General features: G+C 34.3%; 1 protein-coding gene across 1 annotated transcript in view; it reads left to right on the top strand.

Annotated features, from left to right (window-relative positions):
• The window catches only part of CNTNAP2 (contactin associated protein 2), a 1,020,050-nt gene that overhangs the window by 481,058 nt on the left and 516,345 nt on the right, over positions 1-22,647 (top strand). Inside the window, exons 5-8 of the mRNA XM_015618213.3 lie at positions 8,922-9,125; positions 11,411-11,595; positions 14,766-14,909; positions 20,718-20,982. Of these exons, the coding sequence (XP_015473699.1) occupies positions 8,922-9,125; positions 11,411-11,595; positions 14,766-14,909; positions 20,718-20,982 (798 nt within the window). The remainder of the gene's footprint in view (positions 1-8,921; positions 9,126-11,410; positions 11,596-14,765; positions 14,910-20,717; positions 20,983-22,647) is intronic.

The raw sequence follows: 22,647 nt of genomic DNA, 5'->3' as shown, positions 1-22,647 counted from the left end.
TTTAGTAATGGAGAATAATCCAATATTCAGGAAACTGGGTTGCTGGCGCTGGCTGAGCAGTGAAACCTGAAATGCATGGTACAATCCCAAGGGGAGGAAGAGCTAGTCACACAGATGAGATTCATAAGCAAACTGCTGCTGGAGGGACAGTTCTGGCAAGTGGGGAATTTGAAGGTCTAAAGCTCTGTAACACCAGAAACTCTTGAACTGTAAACCCTGCTAGAAGTTATAGATAAGTCATGTCTGGCTGTAGGGAGGGAGACACAATATATCACTGACCTTGGAAAGTGCAGCCTGATAAACACAAGGAAAATCTCTTGCCGATAAAAGAAATCTTCTGCTTCCTAGTTCAGTTAAGGAAAAAAGGTGAAAACCCAGTTAACTGAAACTCAATGCTTCTGGCAGAATTAAATGTGCAAATAAACTCTGAGCACGTGGTTTGTACTATGTGAAATCTAGAGATCCCTTTGAACCTTCATGATTTTATGACTATGTACTTTTACCTGATGTACTTCTTGTCATGGAGAGCATTGCTGTATATTGAATCCTTCTGGGATTTTCTTTCCCAGAGTATAAGCACTGTTGCAAGTGATGCTGATGCAGTGCCTTCAATCCTGCATTTTTGCTAATTGTTATTCAAATACGTCACTCATTCACTTAAAATTGATAGCTGTATGCCCTTTTACAGTAGCACCTTAATCACTGGAGGCTGTTTACATGCTAAATTATTAGACTTTCACTGGACCAAGTCAGAACCTAATGAATGTAGATCATCTGAAAATAAAGCCTTGACTTGTAACCTTGAGTATGAGTGGGGCTTTTAAATTGAACACACTAAAATACAAAGGATAGAAAACACTGGATTCTGCCATGATGAAGTTCACACTTGATCTGTGCATGAGGGAGTTTGGGGGTGAGATTAGATGGCTTACAAGTTTGGAATCCAAACACTTTCTTACATTACAATGCACAAGATGTCATTGAGTAAGGAGCACAGTAGAGGTATGCATGATCTTAGATATGTTGAATGTTAGGCAGGAAGCGAAAAAATATTTGAGTGAATTTCTTATTTTGAATTATTTGTCCACAATCAAGTTCCAGTGGTCTGCTTCTCCTATGTTGTGCTAAACATGAGATATTCATCTCTGATTAATTTGGAAATAAAACAGTGAAACTGCACTGTGCATATGCACAGTTATTCTGCTATCATTTATGCTAAGGAATTTTAGCTGAAAGTAGTAGCTGAAGGTAACTACCCACTTTGGTTTCTGTTTCTATAAAATGAATTTGAAAGACGGAGTTAGCAGCAGACTCGTAGTTGCAAGAAAGGACTACACATCTATTAGAAATGGGGTTTACTGACACATTTTTTGCCCTTAGTCAATAGTGAGGTTACTCACTATAATAAATGTGAGTGTCCCATGCCCAGGTCTTTCTCAGTCTTGCACTCCATGCTCTTTACAGTCAGCTGCAGAAGACCGAATGACAATTATGAGATTTTTACTGTAGGAGACTTAACTGAGCACAGGAGTTGAAATGATCCTTGCTCCACAATCCTTGATGGTTGTCTATGCAGCTCCTTTGAGAGTTCAATTTAAATACAAGCTCCATGGTTGGAGGGAATAAAGATTATGTGGTTGAGAGTGATTTCGTGAATAAAGAATATGGAACATGATTGAGAAAGAAGAATTTGATCTTGAGTAATGGTTGTTCTGAGAGCATCCAGGTATTAAAATACAGGGAAAGATTGTACATCAGAAGATGATTGAACTGGGTGGCATCAGCTAAAAAAGAAATCAAAAAGAACTTTGCAACCAGTATTTATAGGTCAACTGTGTGTCTTCCTGTTTTCATGTAGCTGTAAACATTTAAACCAAAGCTCCAGTTAGTCATTCATTTCCTTAATGTTTTAATAGATTGTCTCGTCTATTTTGTAGATCATTTATTCACTGAGTAAATTGAGTGTAAATGTTGTAAGATGTGGTGCAACTTCTTCCTTTGCAGTAGTTCTTTTTATTAATGAGTAAGTTCAGCAGTGTAATAAGGATTGAGACCTGTTTTGGCCATTTACTGTGCAAGAGTCAGAGCTGTCTTTTTTTATTGACCTGGAGCGCTTGTGATTTACCTTTTTAATAAACAGTGAAAACATTATTAGAGGCTAGCTGTTTTCAAGTAAATTAAGTTCCTTACTGTACCTGGTTTTAGAGTTTAATTATATACTTCAATGTTCCCATTGAGATCCAATGTCAAATGATGGGTTTCAAAATGAAGAACAGAACTAAATGTATTTATGATTGCAAGGAATGCTTCTGGCTTGTAAATCAGCATGATAAAATAAAAAAAAAGCAGACTTTCTTTAGAGTATTTGAATTATACATATATTTTTACCAGATTTATTTTAAAGTACCATAGCTAGAGAATAGTAGATCATAGGGAATATTTTGTTGCATATAGTTCATAGTTGCAAGGTGCCTGAATTTTAATTTTCACCATTGTAAATGAAGCATATAAAGCTATGCGTATGAAAACTTTTCAAAGTGTAAAAACTCATGTGCAGCCATCAAAGCAGTATTTTTATTGATGTCGAATCTCTTTTTTTCCCTAGGAATAGACTTCTTGATATAGACTGTATCTCTTAGCATGCATTGTAATTGACTTTTTGGAGTCATAAAGCAGAATAGATTGTGGAAAGAATAGATTCTGTCTAAGATGAAGACTATCTTGGGTTACAGCCTTAGTTCTTTCTGGTACTGGTAATAGTCCACTATAGGAGACTACTGTGTACTGTTCAGTATGATTTACTATGCAAACTGTGGTTTGAATGCATAAGCTTAAAACAGAATCATGACATAAATTGTGACAGAAAATGAAATACATTCATTTTCTCATTTATCCACCTTATAGTAAAAACTTAGCATATATAAAAATATACCCATTTACTTTTTAAATGAATTATCTTTTTAAAATTTGAACAATTAATGAAAGAAAATTTGCTTGAAAATCATCAGCCAAAAAATCATTAACTTTACATTGTTAAGTTATTGAAAAATCATCCTATTTACACACACCCTTAAGAAAATTATTGTGTAGTGTACTTGGAGGTTTCATCTAAGTTCATAAAATTTTCAAATTCTTTAGTGCTTTCTTCTGTGTATATGGTAACTAATGAAAGTTAGTTGAAACTGCACAAAACTTCACTGTTTTGTACACTCACCATAAAATTATTGTCTTAAGCAACAATTAGATGGTATAAAAATTTAGTTTAATAGCAACAAAACCCAGTTTTCTTACTCAGAAAAAAGAAGTGGGAGGACACAAACATTTGGGGACACAGGACAACTTTTAGCCATGGTCATTATATTACATACCTTTATATATGTTCTATATTCCTTTGGTTATCTTTCTTTTTTAATTTTGCTTCTACTTCTTTTTCATTTCATTTTTCACCTTTGTTTCTTATTAGACAGAAAACTACAGCAAAGCTACATATTTAGGCATTTCCACAAGAGTTAGAAAAAATAGTAAATACCACCATTATAATAACTACAATTTGTATAGTAGGAATATTATTTTAGGATAAAAATAGGGGAAAATGTCTGTGCTTTGAAATCCTGGGAAAAAAAGTACCAAGTGTTTTTTATATATCTTCAGCGGATATTGTGCTCAGAACTTGGCAAAACATTCTCACTACCTTAGGGAATACTTCCTCACAGATTTATTTGGAGAGTTTCTGGCAGGCATATAAAAAATAAGAGTAAAGTTCATGTCATTTACCCAAGAATTGAGTAAAAAATACACCTTGACAAAACACTCTTACTGCTTTGATACTGCATTGCCATATATGCTCTGTATGTAATGTAAAGAAAAGCAAGGAAAAAGTTCTACACCTCTGTGCAAAGGTATTTTTTCTCCTTCAAACACTGACATCACTTGACAGATAACAACAGGATTCAGGCTTAGTGCAGTAGAAACAAAGCAGGCAAGAGAAATGCAAGATTGATTTTCCTTCACCATGTGCCTCTAGAATATAAATAAGTGCACATTATTGTATATGCAACATACATCTGTAGCTGTATTAGTTGTTTTTTTTAATCTTTGTGGCAGGTGCATTGCATTTTGAAAAAGGGAGTAAAGGCAGTGTCAGTTTGGCTGCAGCAGACTTCAGGCCAGAGCTGCCCAAGTCCTTCCAGCTGGGCTGTAGTGCCTGAAGGCAGTGCTCAAACACGGTACCTTTGGCTCTCTGGCTCATTTTAAGAAAACATAAAAGAGGAGACAATCTTTTGACTGCTGTGCTGGGCCATGGCTTCCTCTTTTTTTTTTTTTTGTGAAATGAGGTGTAGTAATGCATCTTTAACATGAGCTCAGCTAACTTATTTCCACTGAGGCTTGAGCTGAAAAGACCCCAGTGGAAAATTCAACATGCTATCTTGTTGACAGCACATGGAACTACTGAATGGGTAGATTAGGATTTTCTGAAGAAATTTCTGTATATGTAGGTTTTTTGTGAGTAATAACAAAATGAGGCTTTATTTATTATACCATCTCATGATGATATTATTTTGAGCCTTATCCCTTGCTTAGTTAGAAGAAAACATTCTTTTTTTTCTGTTAAAACATCATTAAGGGGAATATAAGCACATAAGTGGTGTACTGTTTACATATTTTTAGTACCCGTGACTAATAGCTATAAGTGAAACTACAGATGTGAAATAGTTTGGGCCAGCCAAAGATGCTTTGATGTATCTCTGATATTTTTTGGATGGTAGATACTCAGCATATGGTTATTACCATCTATTACTATACCACTAGCACCTTAGATGTAAGGTTCAAACTACAGGGTAAGAAAAGAATGCCAAAAGTGAGGATTGTTTCCCTAAAGATCATTTAGTCTAAACAGCCAATTTAAAAAATGGAGGAGAGATAATAGAGTGAGAAAATGCCACCTAAGGTCGCTGCCTGTCAGTTGTACAGAACTTTTATATCTTTAATCCCACTGAAATATTCTGTACAGGCTTTGAAGAGTCGATCATTCAGAGATCAGTAGCAATTTAAAAATACGTGTACATGTTAAATTTGTAATTTAGGAGGAGAAACATATTGCCATGGTTTTTGTTCACTGTATGGTAAACATTTTTCTGGAGAGCACTTTCCTGTTCTGCTTTGTTTTGATCACTGTTATTTTACTGTGTCAGAAAGCAGGGATTTTTTTAGTAACTCCAGGCAGTACCTTGATCAAAGTAGCTAAGTAGCTGTGAAGAAGTCTCAGTATGTCTCATGTGTCTTTGTGAATGAGCACTTCTTCATTCTTAAAGTACTGACATTCAGGATAGTTATATTTCTTTCACAAGAAATGGAGTAAATAGAGAAATTCTGGAGCTTGATTCTAATTTGGGGCTATTTCTTTATAATTAGTTTATAAGTTGTTTTAGAGCATCAAATAAAATATCATCGAATATATCTGATGGACTGATCAAATTTTGACAAATCTTGCATGTAGCCAAAACACAGGTAGAAAGACCTGTGAATGGGGTATAGTTTCCTTTGAGATTTGTGAATAGTAATTTGTCACCCAATATCCTGCCAATATTTGCAAGGCTTTTTGAAATATTTTTTAAAGGAAAATTGATGATGCATTGAATAATGGAAAGACTTGAATGTGATCTTAGACATTTACTAGGATAAGGCCTAACATATCTCCCTAGCCAAAGGAAAGTGGTATTATATTTTTACTGTTTTAGCACTGTTTTCCAATCTATCCATATATTAAGAAATCTAGCACAGCAGAAATCAAATTGTAAGTAATCCGATTTGCACTTCCTATTTCCATACAGTTGAAAAAAAAAACAAAATAGGTTTTCTTTCCCCCTTCTTTCTTCATTTTCCTCTCTCTTTTTTTAACTTTATATTTTCTTATGAAGCTTTTCCCCATTGCACCAGTAGCCTCTGCCCACAGTCACTGACTGCAAGTGAACATTTTTCATGCGATGGCTTAGGTCTCTTTCCTACTAATGCTGATAGATGAGTGGCTAAGGATGAGAAAAATTATATATTTACACTGCAGTTACAGGAATTATATGGTTTACTGTCTAAGCAGCATTCCGCAGTACGGTAATTATCATGATATTAAATAGCTGAGTATCATCATAGCAAGTACACAAGTCATTACTACAATCTTCATATGATAACTTAAAAATAATTGCTGTGTAATCTTCAGGTGATTGAATTATCATTCAGACCCATGCTGACAGTACAGCCACGTAAAAAAAAATATCTGCTTAATCAAATATTACTGCAGTTTCTTTTTTTTAATTGAATTATTTTCAAAACATTCAAATTCACAGATAGATTCTGGAAAAATGTGGATTTTTTACTCAGCTTTGTTAAGGTGTGTAATATAAATTTTCTTCAAAGAATGAGAACACACATGTAACTGTAACGATGATGTAGGAACAGAAGGGATACTTGTTTTATCATGGACTTCTTGTGAAGCCACAAAATCGCGTGGTCCTGATCAGCTCTGGGTCAGATCCCTGACTGTTAAGCCAACTTTTTCAGATGTTACAAAGTGGTACCAGGTGGCCTTAGGGGAAAACTGATATACCTCATACAGAAGTTCCTGTAACCATCAGGAAGAAAATTTAAGAAATTGTATGGAAGACAGTCTCAGACATTGCATGAGGAATCATCTCTTTATGATGTATATGTGGTATGAAGGTTACTTAAGGTGTAATGTCCCTTGTTTTTCTTTCATTTATAACACTTGTGCAAGGCAGCTGTATGTAGATTCAAAAGAGCAGGGTCTCTATAGCAAATTTGCTTTACATAAAAGTATGATTTTTGAGATAAAGGAGTGACTTTCATACTGCATTTTTTTTCTATAAATAGATTTAATATTTTTTTCTAAAATTTGGTTTGTTCTTTTTCTATAAACTACATTCAAAAATCTCAAGAAATAATTTTTCATATCTCTTGATGGTTTGCAAGGGAAACAAAACGTACTGGTTCATATAATCCTTGTTACACTGTTTTTCTAACAATTTACATTTTTTCTTAAAAAACTAATCATTCCAGAAGTAATGTTTTTACTTGAGTCATGATAACCCCATTTCTGAAATCCTATTTGTTGCTTCTGAATACTTCTCATCTATATCCAAGTAAATGTCTCTTTTTTTATGCTGGTAACTTCTAAATGGATTTATTGCACAACAAATACAGCATACCATTTTGATAATAAATTTTGAGCTGACTCCCATGCCTGGATTTTTTCATTTGGAAGAACTACATCAGGCTGAGAGTTCTAGTTGTACTTAAAGCTTTATCTGTTAAATTTGCAATTTAACATGTGGTTTATAAAGAAAAGTGATATTTCTAATATATATTGCTGAATTCTGACAAAAGTGAGATATATGATGATAATTATGGGATATCACAATCATTTGTAAGGCTCATATTTTATGTACTGAATAAAATTCTTCACAATTTAGTTGCATAAACAATAAGGGAATCACAGTTTATCACTTCTTTGGAAGCCTTTGCAGGTTTAGGAAGATTTGTCTGTGTAAATTCAAATTGAAATACATGTAGTTAGGCATAGTATACATGGTTTTTTAATGGAGTTTTGAAAGTCTTCTTTGTTAATTATACAGCAGAAATATCTTTGTCTCTGTGTTTTTGAGAGGGGATGGAAGATTTAAATTAATTTCCACCATAATTACAACAAGTTAGGAATTTTGAAAAGTTGCAAGCAATCACTGAAGAGCAGACCACAGAAGAAGGCAAAAATCAGATGAGTTTGAAATATATATATAAATATATATACATATATAAAATATAATATATATATATATATAAAATATATATAATATAAAATGCCATCCTTATTTTCATTCTGAGCATGAATGAATATGGTATGTCAATAAGGAGTATAAATGCTTTTGAAGAACGTGAAGAATTTTACTTAATGGCTATTCAAATTGTTAGTTGTCAACTGTGAGGATGAAATGTTCATACAAATTGTTGCTAAGACACTGGTGATTTCATTATTAGCAGCTTACAAAGGAGATTTCTTAAATCTGTGTAAATTTTTAGAGATAAATATCTGTTTGAAATCTTTTACAGGACTTAAGCGACAAGATTCAATATTCAGCATAAATTAATCTGTTGAATGGAATCTGCAGCTATTTTTACTTAGGATCTAGCACGTGGAAAATTGATGTTCATCCTTTAGAGTAGACATTTCGTAGTGAATATAAGACAACCTGAAATTTTGTAGTGTTATTATGCAATATTTATAAGAATATTGGATTGACTTTAAATGTTTGTATCCCTCAGTTTCCACATATTTTGAACAAAACCAAACAAAAAAAAAATCAGTTCAAATTACAGAAGTTGTTTTTTTTCTTCTCAAAATTAGTTGAGGTCACAACTTACCTGCCATTTCCTGAAATAAACAAGGCTTATATCTGTTTTACATAAAGTCTAAAATTGCCAGGCAGTAACCCTGGGCTCATATTTCATTGTTTACAGTCCTTACAGATACCTATAGTGAATTTGAAAGTATCTAATGATTTATTGATGACCACTCAGAAGTTTACCTTTCATTTTGAGCTATAATTAGGAAAATGTACATGGCAGCAACTGCATTTGAAAGAAACTGAAAGTCATTAAGTACAGTTGTGGCATTTTTCCTCACAAATCTGATTTGTTTCTATTTTTGCATTATGTGGATTAAATTTATATTCGGCCTGGTTCTTTTTATGCAATTAAATTGTGGTCAAAAGAAAATGTATTTACAATGTATATCACATTTGCACATTTTTTATTCTGTTCAGGTACAATCTGCATATGGCATGTCTGTTTTTTCCAGTGGCCAGAGGAATATATGATGGCTCATCAATGATTTTATTTTCTTTTTCCTTTAGGGGCTGATGTTATCAATTTTGATGGCCATGTAGTGTTACCATACAGATTCAGGAATAAGAAAATGAAAACACTGAAAGATGTAATCTCTCTGAAATTTAAGACCTCTGAAAGTGAAGGTGTAATATTCCACGGAGAAGGACAGCAAGGAGACTATATCACCTTGGAACTGAAGAAAGCCAAACTTGTTCTAAATTTAAATTTAGGTATGTTTTGATTGTTTAGTTTTGTGGTAGTTTTTTAGCTCTCCCAAAAATATTTTAGGTCAAACATTTCATCCTCTTTCCCATAGTAATTTGATAAGCCTCATCACTAAAGTCAGATAATGTGTTGAAAACGTTGTTAATTCCCTTTCTATACTTTCATATTTTGTATGTTGGGGGAGTGTGTATGCATGTTTAGTTCCATCCTGTCCCTTTTACTCTGTGTGACATACTATGAAAAGAAGATCATACAGAAAAGCAAGATCAGCAATATATTGTCATTACTGCAAACAAAAAAATAAAATAGCATGCCAGAATTATATTTGGCCTCAGCTGTGGCTTTGTGTGAGAGAAGGACACTGTCATCACTTCTGGATAAATAAAGGTCACCCAAAGGTCCTAGGAACCTTGCAGAAAAAAAAAGTATCAGTCTAGGAAGCTACAGGCTGCATGAAGCTGGAGTTCAGCAGCCTTCCTAGAGTCTGAAAAGCAGGGCTAGGAAAAGAAAGTTTTATCAGGGAACCTTATGATGAAATTACTCTAGTTCCAGTCCTTTCAATAGAGGTTCATATATGACTGGATTTATAAAGTACATTTATTATGAAAAAGACCCATATTTATCTGGTTTTAGGTATTTTTCCCATTCAAACAAAAGAACCTTAGAAAAAGATTTCATGCAATTTTCCTTAGTTCTCTTATAGACACATGAAGAGTAAATTATTCCACTTGTTATTTACATTGGATAATACTTATTTCCACTAGAATTTTCTTCTGTTCTTTTTCTAACTATCAACATGAACAGATGATGAGGAAAGCACACCTTCCTATAGCAGTTACCTAGTTTTAAAAATTTTAATTGCTGTAGTAACCCTTTCATTTCCTGTTCTTCTAAATTCTTCAGCACAAACTGTCTTTATAAGCTATTAAACTTTCATGTATATATATTTGGTGAGGATATTCTTAAATCATTAGGCTGACAAATGGGACTAGGCCCTGTGACACACACCCAATAAACAGATGTAATGCTTTATGGTGTCATTATTCCTCTGTCTGAGAGCGTTGTCTCTGCATCAGACAGTAGAAAAGGATGCCCATCTTGCCTGGTGAGATCCAGTGACTTAGTTTCAAACACCAGGGACTGGGGGAAGGATGGGAAGACAGAAGTGGATTTAGGTTTCACTTTGCATTGCATTTGACTTTGCGTTGAAGAAACTGAGGCTCAATGACATGCATGCAATTTAATTTCATTTTTTAACCAACAGGACCATTGGCCTTCAGCATAAAGGCAAGATGGTCATTTGTAGAGAAATAATATCTTAAGCCATGGAAGTGTGATTTGCCAGAATGTGTTTTCAGCATGCACAAACTTTAATGTCTCAGTTGCAAGCATTCTTGAGGGTAAGAAATTCTCAGCCTCAGAAATGCTTTAGGTCCTCATGTATTCAGAACATGGGAGATTGCATTGAGTTATTGAGCAGTGCAGCAATTTTTTACACTCACTGCTGAATTAGTCATTTGCTGCTTCAGTTGGGATCCATGCTATCAACCTTTGCTGGCTTAGCTATGTCAGTCAGATGGCAACGAGATGTGATTTCTGACTAGCAGAGCTACACTGGCAAAACCCCCGAGATAACACAGCAGAGAATTGCAAAATTGTACTCTTGCTAGTAGTTTGACTTCCAGAATAGGAAGATTGCTTCAGGATAAGAGACCAAAATAAGCTGTATTAGCAGAAGACGGTTTTTGCTGTTGTTAGCTCAGTCTGCACTGAGCCTTTTCCCCTCTGCTTGCTGGTATAATGATACTGGTAAAGGGCACTAAGCAAAGAACTCAGGAGTGAAAAGGCTTTTTTTTGCCAAAGTCTGTTATCAGGCTCCATGTCCTCCACAACATTCATAAATCAGTACAGTTCCAATGCAGCTCAGGATCTGGCCCAGAGGTGACAGCTTTTCTGTTTTGTAGTGTAGGAGCGAAGCAGAAAACCCTTGATGAAAACATCTTTACAGCTGGAAATTGGCATTGCTTCTCAGGTTCATTTCCAAATAACTGCTATCATGAATTTATACATATATTTATACAGTTCAGTGATCAGATACTTGCTGTATTTGGTCTAGCTATTTATATTGGTGGAAGTAACTCTCCACTGGGCAGATCTCAAATTCATAGCAGACTGATTTCCTCCAGTTTATTGCACGTCTGGTATAATTCAGGAGAAACATTGACAAAGAAAGAGGAAAATGTTTGTCTAACTAGTATGATGTGAGAAATGCTATTGTTTCTGCTCTCAGGCAGCAACCAGCTTGGCTCTATTTTTGGCCACACATCTGTGACGACAGGCAGCCTCTTGGATGATCACCACTGGCACTCCATCATCATAGAGCGCCATGGGAGGAACATCAATCTCACCCTTGACAGACACATGCAGCACTTCAGAACAAATGGAGAATTTGATTACCTGGACTTGGATTATGAGGTAGACAGTGAAGCTTTCTTCTCATTCAAATTGGTTTTGTAAAGATAAGTCCAATAACAAAGCTAACATAATTTAACATGTTTTCTTAATTTTTCGTACATTTGTTTTGATTACTTATTTCCTTATATTTCCTGAAACTTTCTTTCCAACAGCTCTCTCTCTTAAGTGTAAATTATGTTTCCCTTAATGAGCCTACCAAATCCCATCTGGTGTAACAATCACCTCAGCTCTTTGTTTTAAAGTGGGAGATCTGTGTTATTCAGCAAGACAGGCCGAATACATGATTTTAAAAATTTCTGAAAGCAGCTGTTCTAAGCAGGAAGTATATTTTTAAAAGTATGGTGCAATATGTTGTTCCACTCAGGTGATAATTTTGCTCTTGAATCAGGAAGTCTTAATCTGTGATGTTAGGATTTTATTTGTATAAAAGGAAGCAGATGAGGACCTTTTTACTATTACAGATCTTGATCTGTCCTGTCTCAGGTAGGTAGATACATCCTTGTATTTTCACAAATATGGCATCAGTAACTTCTTTTTTGAAAGAAGTGATGAAGAGGAAGGAAAGTTGTAGGAGAACTTTAATCAATCAGGTTAACGCACACAAGTGCTGGTAGTAATTAAACATGGTCATGTTGTTTGATTACACTACAGCTTCAGCTATGATGAACTTGTTCAGCTCCTCTAATCTGTAATGAAGTTCAACACGTTGGTTATTGCATCTTTGTATATTTTCTTACACTCTTTACTCTTTTTAATGTGAATGGATTTGGTTGGCTGCACCAAATATGTCATTTCCACCCTTACAAATTTTTAAGATCTAAGAGCAAATATAAATGATGTCATAGAAAAAAGTTTGAATTAACTTATGTATTTGTATTTTACAATTTTTTCAATTTTTTACCAAGAATATATGAATATTTGAAAAACGTACTTATAATTGTAATGCTTCTGAGTCAAATATTTGATTATATTCCAAAATATGTTTATGAATACATTATTTGCTGGCAGTTCTACTGAGAAGATAAGAAGCAAATTTGCCCATACCTCTATTAATTATTGAGCACTGAAGATCTGAACTAAGCTACTTAATAGATTTTATTAAAGGGTTTCAAGTGAATGAACTACAGAACTACAGAAAAAGGCTGAATGCCATAAGCCAGGGTTGTGCAATTTGTGCACATACGTATATATTGCATATAAAAAGCGTATCCCTGGTAAGAGATGAACTCAGTGTATTCACCTTCCCATCCTCTCTTCATAAAATTACCTCACTGGCGGTTCTAAAGTATGCATTTCATATTCCATATACATGGATCTCTTTGTGTTTAATTGAACTTATTTGAGAGTGTGTGTGTTTACATTTCTGCAGTTCATATAAACTCAAGAGATTTAATCTCTTCCCCTTCCTTTTCTCACTATTATCTCACTGGTTTTGGAGCTGGACACCACAGTCTAAATTTAAAGGTGTTGTCTTTGTGATTAACAGGGGATAAAGACGAAATAATCAAAACTAATAGTTGTCAACTTTTGTCAACTAATATTGACTAAATAATTTCTGGGTTAATCTCTTTCATAAAAGTAAACACAAAAGAGGAATAAACTTTAATTCTGATTGCATTTTCAAGATTGAAAAATAGTCTCTTAAGGTGCTCTTTACTCACTGTCACATTATTTTTCTTGCTTTTTCTTCAAAATGTTTTTTAATTAAATCTTTACATTTAATTTAATCCAAACGCAATATTATAATATGCATAAAATGTTTGACAACCATTAAAATATTAGTCCCATTCTCCATGTGAAGAGATGTATCTTCTCTAAAGTCAAGTCATGTTAATTTGCAGTACCTGAGGATATCCCCACAGGACTTTTACACACCAAAAGCTTGTGTGTGTGGTTTATAAAGGTTTTAGGTTTCAGCTGTATAGTTTTAGCTCTTTGTATATGCCAAGTGGAAGCCTCCTTCTTGGGATAGAGGCTGGTATCTCTCATGCATTTAAAACTGGAGTTCTATTTTCCTTCTGTTGACAATAACAAATGGAATTGACAATGAATGATGTTCAAAAGCTTTGTTCTGCCAAATCTCAGTACTAGACTACAAATTGATATTTTTCTGAACATTTGTGGGGCAGGAAAGCAAGGTGTCATTTACTATTTATGCCATCATCTAATGGATATGATTAGCTAACATTGATTGCAGGGACTAATCTCATTAGTCTTGCCTCTCATGCCTTATTCTTGGCATTTGGACTGAAAAATATTAATGAAAACATGTAACATTATTCACTTCCAATCATTTCCATAAAGACCAATATATGGCAGAGACCTGCATTGTCTCTATGGAGTGACAGAGAAAGAATTCATCAAGGAGGAACACTTTTAGTTTGTAAAGTTTGTAAGTTTTTTAGCCCTATAGATTATGGAAAACCCAGAATCAATTATGCAGGGTAACGGAATTCATCTGTAAGACAAAAAACAATTCCTATTTGAGTCTGATGACAGAGTTTTAGCAGTGGTTGTCTAGATCTTCTCTAAGGAAATGATCAGATAAATCAAGGAGTAACTCCTCATTGACTATAACTGCTTGACAGAAGCATATTCTTGGTAGTGAAAGGTCCTTCTGTCTACCAGAGGATTGCAAGGATTGTGTGATTCTGTAAATTCTTCTGGATTAAGTAGATACAGAAGCATTAAAGCAGAATAACGTGCCACATTGGAGCCCACCACTGCTGTGCTGTAGTCTGAGCTCTGGCACATGGTTAGAGCTGAGTGAATTATTTGACTCAGCTTATCTGGCTAATTTCATGTCTACTTTTGTTCAGAAAAATACTGTGATGGAAATTTGTTCCAATTTCTTTGTTTGAAATACTCATTTTCTGATAGCAATCAGAAGAGCAGTTCACATGTGAATAACTGTGATGGGAGTCTGTTCACTGTTTGGACAATTGGAATAATACTTGGGTTTAGCTACCATAAATAATTAAAATTATTTGCAATTTTTTTTCTGCTTTTGCAGTATTTATTTTGATACATCCTTTTTCTGTAAACAGTGCTGCCAGCTCTCTATTTTGCCATGTTTGAATGTTCAAAGAAAGCAAATGCATGTACATCAAAATTCTATAAAAGTCTTTGCCTTCCAGTAAGTATCTACCATTTTTCTGTTTCATTTGAAGATAACCTTTGGAGGCATGCCTTTTTCTGGCAAGCCAAGTTCTAACAGTAGGAAAAATTTCAAAGGCTGCATGGAGAGCATCAACTACAACGGCAATAATATCACTGACCTTGCCAAGAGGAAGAAACTGGAACCTTCAAATGTGGTAAGCTCATAATTTCATGGTCATCTAACCTTCTGCTTCTCCTTCTAAAGAAGACTAGAAGGTTTTTGAAGGTGTGTGTAAATTATATACTTGTACTGCAATAATATAATACACAAAGCAAATTTTGTTACAAACTCAAAGATCTGATTGTGATTAAACTGTACATTTGTGACTTAAAAAACTTTTTATTATGCATTTTATTTCTGGACTTTTGATTCATCTTTCAAAAATTAACTTTTGGTGTCAGTCAGATAGTTTTGTTTTGTTTTTTTTTAAAGAAAGTCAACTGAACCAGTAAATGTTTTTTCCCTTTCTTCTCAAATTACAGTAGTCCTAAACCAGTGCAGACAAGATTTATTATTAAATTAATTGTAGCTTTCTTGTGGCTTTTAAATCCTGATAATATTCCATCCCTGCTGAGCTAAATGGAGTGCTGGAGTGCAAAAATCTTTGGATGAAAATGCTTTTACAGTCTTTTCTGATACGTCTGAAAAACCTCAAGATATTATACTTGAAAATCGTTATTTGCTTATTAACATTACAGAGGTTATTAGCATTTTACTCTATTTTTGCTGTGGCTTAACTGTTCATAGCTGCTTTCATGTGCAGACTTGTGGCTTTATGGGCAGGGTGATTAAGAAAGAATGTACTTTAATTTCTGTGTTTTTAAAGTTCTAAGTGTTCCTGAAAATGCTTGCTGGCACATAAAGGCAATGTGTATTACTGCCACGAGTTTGAGATGGTTTGAATAACTTTTCAAAGCTTTCTTCTGTACAAGCTTACATACTTAAAATTCCTGCTAACAATATGCAGGTTTACAGAATTTCATTTTCCTTTATGTATTGAATTATAAAGCTATACATATGCAGTGATGATGTCATGTAAAGGATTAATTATCCTTGGATAGTAAAACTGAAATTTCATGTCTTTGTATGAATGTTTTGACTAAATGGTCAAGGAAATCCAAATGATAACAATGAGTATGTGATGTTTGCCTATACAAACTCAGTAATACAATCTGACATCTATAACCTTTTCTACACATAAATTTCATCAGTATTGTCAAAGGCAAAGAATATGATATATATTCCACTCATTAAGATTCCAGTTTTAAAATTTTTTCAACCCAATCTAATGAACTCCTGAAACTCATTTTTTAAATTTTTTTTCATAATTACATGAAATTTTCTTCTTGCAGGGCTTTTTCAGCTTTAACATGATTTTGAAAGATTAATTCCTGATTTAAAAAAAGAATCTTTGTACATGAGCAATATTTCCATTTTCTGCAGTCAAGTCCACTGCAAGTTAGTAGGACATATTCTTAAAGCCTCTTTCTGAACAGAAGTGTTGCTTAAGAAGTTTCTGTAGTACAAATCCTATCCTTTAAAGTCCTAGACTCTCAGAAGTGTGATATAGCCAGCAGACATGTAAAGTCTCTGAAAAATCATGTTCCTGATTATTTCTTTCTTTGTTTCTTTACTTTTAAAATTCTGTTGCCCATAACATGAAAGCAAAATCCCCACAAGAAGCTCTTGCAGTACTTGTGCCACATCAAGAGGTGATACACCAGTTTAATTTGATGGTTCTGTTGATTTCCAATTCTGAGAATGACTAGAAAAATGGAAGTGACCTTTGTTTTCAGTAGAAATACTTAAATTGCTTCTGCTCTTCAAAAGCAAAATCAATTTTACTCTAAATCAACATGGATTTTTATGGTTTTTTACAAAACCATTTTTTCCTCCTAGTTTTTAGCCTGATTTAGCAAGAGAAATATACTTTCTTGAAGCTATTGTTGTTGTTAAGCATGTTTATGATGATGGCACTCAAGCAATCCAGCAGGGATCAAAGCTCCATTGTAGGAGATTCTGTACAAACACAGAACAGAAGACACACACCTTCCCCCAGACAGAGTATTATCTTAAAATGAGGCATTAATTATGAGGCACACCATATAATGAGGCTGCACACAAGCAATCAGCATGGTCATGAGAAATATTACTAAGAAAGGATAAAATCAGAGAAACTAAGGATTTTAAAGGGAGGTGAAACAAAAGAAAATATTCCTAGATGAAGACAGTTGAATTTCGGAAGTCACGCTGTGAAAGGGACTTGACAAATTAATTATATAAATGAGGAGGCACAGAAAATCAGAGATGAAAAATATCTTTATTTTTCTTTGAACAAAATTAAATTTTAAAAAATTATATTTCATATGCATAGACGTTATGAACAAAAAAGCACCACCAAGCACCTTTTGCTTTGTTGAAGAGTAAGGATGAAAAGAAAATTAAAAATACTTTAAATTTAAATAAAGTCCAATGCTGACTTTAGGAACGTATTTGACTTAGATTCAGAAGGTAAAGGTGAAAAATTATTTTGATTCTTTTGTGACATTTAAGATGGCATTAGTGTACTAATTGCCAATAGTGTACGATCCATCCTGATTTAACAGGTAGTATAGTCTTAATAAACTTATTACCTGTCTTTTGGGAGCTTCCTATTCAGCCAGTAGGTCTTTTAATTGGGAAAGATATTTACAGTAGTATTTTACACAAGGGATTATGTTTGAATGTGGATAGACAAAATTGATTTATAAGTAAACATTAATCTAATTTGCCATATAGATGAGAGACCACAGTGCACAGCTCAAGCTACACAAATTAAGTTGTTTTTACCTTTTCCCTGTCAATGTAGTATGAAAAATTCTCTAATAAGGCCTAGAGTTGCAATATAAAGGCACTGTATATATTTGACTTCCAGATGTCATTGCCCAGAAAACTATTCAGCAAGTCAGAAGCTACAAAAAATGATCTCATTCTCTTTGAAAAATGAAGAAGCTATTACAGAGACAAGCTGCAGATTAACTCGAACCCTTGACCTAGAACTAGTGAGCAATCTGTATAAGATGGGCTGTACTTAAAAGAGGAGTCATCTTGTGAACTCCAGTCATAGAAGGGATCAATAATCCAGTTCATATTAATCTGAACAGCTCAGTAGGGAAAATGCTAACTAGCAGGGAAATTAGAATTACGTGTTACTTTCTCAAGAAATTTTTAATGCAGCTAGGCTGTTCGTGGGAAATGCATTCACTGATGTGAAGAAGGATTTGAATGCACTCAGTGCCATTAACATTAATAGGTGTTCTACATGCAAGTATCCAAAACATCAGGATGACAGGAGGGTGTCAATTGGATATAAAACCTTCTTGTAATGAGGAAATTTTTAGCTCATCTTGGTAACAAGGCAGCAAAAGGAACTCTTAAGAAGCCTAACAGAATGCTCTTTGAGCACTGCTTAATTGGTATCTGGGACTGAGCTGTGGATGACATGTCACAAAAAATGATGTAGCCTTCTGTGTCTATGCAGGACGGCCTTAACTATGTAACAGAAGTTGTTTTTATGCATAGGGTGACCATTACACTGAGAATGATAGCCAAGGCTTACAGAGATTATTTCAGACACTCTCCACCGTTTTTTTACTGTATGTAAAAGTTGTGGCTTAATCACAGGTATCCTTTAGCAAACTTCAAAATGTTTAGATTAAAAGTACTCAAAAAAATGAGTTAACTGTTTTGATTTCATGCTTAGTTGGTTAAAAATATAAAATTAAAAATCTCTAGGCAACTTTTAAGCCTCACCACCCAAAAAAAAAAACCAAACCAAAACAAAAAGCAAAGCAAAACCACAAAAAAAGTCCCAGAATTGACAAGAAACTAATCAGGGAAGTCTTTAGTCTTTACTCATAAAGTAGCTGTAATTTCTCTCATCACACTGTTATCTAAAAGCTATATTTAGTTGTGTCACCTAGTTTTCCCTAATTCCTTGGATTTATATTTTTTTTAATCCACAGACCTTGGGCACAGGAAAATAATGTGACTTGCAATGCTGAGATATTATCATAAAATTTAATAACAAATCTAGGAGATAACTTTAAAGAAATCTCTATTTCTAGATTACTGGAAACATCAGTGTTCATTAATTGATCACAAAGGCTGCCAACTTGATAGTATATTTACTACTAATTCTACTGGCCTTTAGAGGTAGACTCTGTACAACCTCTACAATACCTCTGATGTACTGCAGGAAAAAGAGTTTGTTATGCAGAGTAATCAAAGTGTTCATCCTAGTGCTCAAGAAAATATTATTTTTAATCATTTGGTTTTTCACACGGAAATCCAATATAGGAAGCTGAATCTGCCAGGCCAGCTTTATCTCACTACGATACAGATAAGCTGTTCTCTGATGTGATGTTCTTTCAAAATGTGATAGGTTTGGACATTGGCAAATGAGTGCTAAAACTTGCTTATTGATGTCATTTGTCATCTCCAATTGAATATAATTAGCTCTTAGAAAAATTTACTTAGGTCCTTCCTCCTACACTTTTTCTGACACAGAGTTCCTATCTTGCTTCCAAATTCTCTACTTTCCCTCAGGATGAACTGTTAGATGCATTTATACACTATGAATACAGAAATGTGACATAAAAGCCTAAATCAGGAATTCACTAATATGGAATTTAAAAATAATTATGCAATACTGATGATGACTGAATTTTACTGGGATGCTGAACACTGCTTAAATGGACCACATCTCCAAACATCTGTGTAGTGTACTTCCAAAAATGTTGTTCAAGCCTTAATATTTTTTTTTTAATGTACAAATAAATATGAGAGGAATTGCTTGATTTTAGCAATAATTTCTGTACTGTATCAGATAAAATTCCTTCTTCCCAAATAGAACTAAAATTGCCACATAATTTCCACCTGCAACAGTGCATGAGAAAGCCTAACCATAGGACAGGATCCATTTTGCCACATATAATTGGAATTCTTCAGCAGAGGAAGTTTTCCTGTTATATTTGCATTCATGCAGTAATAAGTTAATTCTGAAAATAGATTTCTACAAAGTATGATTTCTAAGGGGTAAAAAGAGGTAATACCCTACCAATATTACCAAATGGTAATATCTACCTGTTTGGTTTTTTGCTGCGAGGGATTACATGAGAACCAGAGAGAAAAATTCATGTCCCTAATTCTACTCTTGTTTACGAAAGTACGTTTTAAAGCCTTGTAGATCAATGAAGTTGATTGGATCTTTTGTCAATTTCCTGAAGAATAATATTTTACAGTGTAGAAACTGCAGTTTCTTTTACAGACAAAATTACTTACTATCCAAAAATATTAGGTGTTGTTCATGATCAGCTACTCCAAATCCTTCTGCTTCATGAATTTAAATATTAGCATATGTAGTATCATTTAGTTGAAAACATAACAGAGAGGCTGACTGTTCAGGTATTATACATCATTATTTTGGAACATCATGTATTGTATTGATTGACACCTTGATATCAGGGTATTTGGAAATCTGCATTCATTTTTTATACTGTTGTGTTTCTATGGGGACCACAGACAAGCCCAAGTTAATCTGTGATTAATTTCTTTATCTTTTAACTAGAAATATTAATGCTTTCATCTAATCTTGTTCTTAGACTACAACTCTTCAGGGCCAGCTGTCTGTTATTTGTGTATGTATACTATAAAATACAATGGGGCCAGTGCTAGAAAAAACAGAAAAATTGGTAACTATTATAATAATAACAATAATGATAACATTAATAGCACATCTTTAAATGCAGTGTGCATTGATCACAGTAGTCTCTAGGCTGAACGAAATCTAGAATACTTTCATAGAGGTAGCTATGAATTTAGTGGAATTTTACCATTTTTCTTTTTTCTTTTTCTTTTTTTTTTTCTTCTTTTCTTCTTTGTTTTTTTTTTTTTTTTTTTTTTTCTCTTGTGTTTTACTTAGGGAAATTTAAGTTTTTCTTGTGTGGAGCCACATACAGTGCCTGTCTTTTTCAATGCCACCAGTTACCTTGAGGTTCCTGGTCGTCCAAGCCAGGATCTATTCTCAGTCAGTTTCCTCTTCCGGACCTGGAACCCAAATGGACTTCTTCTCTTCAGCAACTTTGCAGATGAGCTGGGGAATGTTGAGATTGACATAAATGAGGGCAAAGTCAGTGTCCATATCAATGTCACCCAAGTGAAGAAGAACCGGATAGACATCTCATCAGGTAAGCGTGTTTTGGGATTTTTTTATTCTAGGTGTAGTCTAATAATTAAGCTATTCTTCATAATTTCAAGTAATTAGGAGATCTCTCATAAAAAAGGAAATCCATTCATACCATAATTATTTGTCTGGATTTTTTAGATGTGTATAGCTACCCCACAAAAACTTAGACTTATTTCAATACATCATTGTTATTTTGTTGCAGTAGGGTTGCCTGTGTAATTAATTGTGTATGTGAACATAGAAAAGAAAAATATGGTATCTGCCAGGTAAGGCTGCAGAAAAAATGCTGTTGTACAGTACATATCACAGCAAACTTCTTTTTCCCTTCTTCTGCAGGGAATTAACAGATGCCATGATATAAACCTACCGGGTTTTTTAGAAGTCAAAATGGTCAGCCTTTGGCACAAAAATTTCTGACTGTTGTGGTCTATTGATAAAAGGTGCACAGTTTTTTCACTGGCTATTTTTAACAGCTGACAAAGGAGAATTTCTCATAGTCAGCCTTCTGCATGTGTAGGATATGAATAGTGCCATAGTGTATTAAGAGACTCTACTGGGAGGATTGCAGACTGGTTATCACAAAATATTAGACTAACTAAAACCACAGCCTCAATGCAAATCTGGTTTGGGTTTCATATTTGTTGTATTTCTGCCTATCACCTGTAAAGACATATTTTTCCAAAAGCAAGTTAAAGTCTCTTAGTCTTTATTCTATATGCTTCTCATAATTTACAGACTTTCTTACATTAGCAGCTTTAATGTCAGTTCTCAACACGGGGGCATCAGTATGTCATTCTGGGTCACAGTGTAATGCTGGTTATAGAAGCAGTAGCTGCACTGACTGGTAGGACTCCCATGAGAGAGCTGTAAGCTGATGTGAAGCAGGTGGCAGTGTCTTGTTTCTTCAGAGCTCTGCAGTTAAGGTATTTATATGGAACACAGTTCTGGTTTGTCTGGGTTTTTTGTGAAAATTTTCTTTGAATACCTTAAAGTTGCATGTACTGACTCAGGGAGCTGTAATTTAACAGGCACAGATTTCAGGTAAACAGGAGAGTCTAGCCTCCCAGTTTTTCAAATACAGTTTATTTCCCACATTTTTCACTGTTAGCTGGGCACTGCTAACCTCCTTACCTAACTACTGCTTTATGAAGTGCTTCTTGATGACAAGGAGGAATCAGACAGTAAGAGAAAAAGCTTTTCTTGTTGACTTGACAGAACTTTCATACCTAACTCATGTGAGCATTTTATTAAGAAGAGAAAGGCCGCTGCAATTTTATATATTTTGATGACACTTTGCAAAAGTAGAAATGAAATAATTATGCATAGAAGTGCAGTGAATGAAGGGATGCAACACTAGAATGATCAAATAAAAAGCAGAAATGCAAAATGTTTAACTTCTGTGTAAATGCAGTGATCATGAGAGGTTACATAGCATGCTGTGGGAAAACATTTGGGTAATAGTAGGTGATTCATTGGAATCCTGAAGCAGACATTGCTTAGCATTTAAAATCAGAGAAATTGAGAGCTGCCATCAGGCAGTCTGTTCTTAGCAGTTTTCTTTGTCTCTCAGAGATCCTTCCCTGCTGTCTGTTCAGTTTTTCTCAGGGATCATTCTTTCACAGTGTTAGCAGATCCCAGCTAGAGTCTCATTTCATGTCATTCTTTG

The sequence above is a fragment of the Parus major genome, chromosome 2, assembly GCF_001522545.3.
Source record: "Parus major isolate Abel chromosome 2, Parus_major1.1, whole genome shotgun sequence".
NCBI lineage: Eukaryota > Metazoa > Chordata > Aves > Passeriformes > Paridae > Parus > Parus major.
This window is presented reverse-complemented; position numbering and strand designations above follow the sequence as displayed.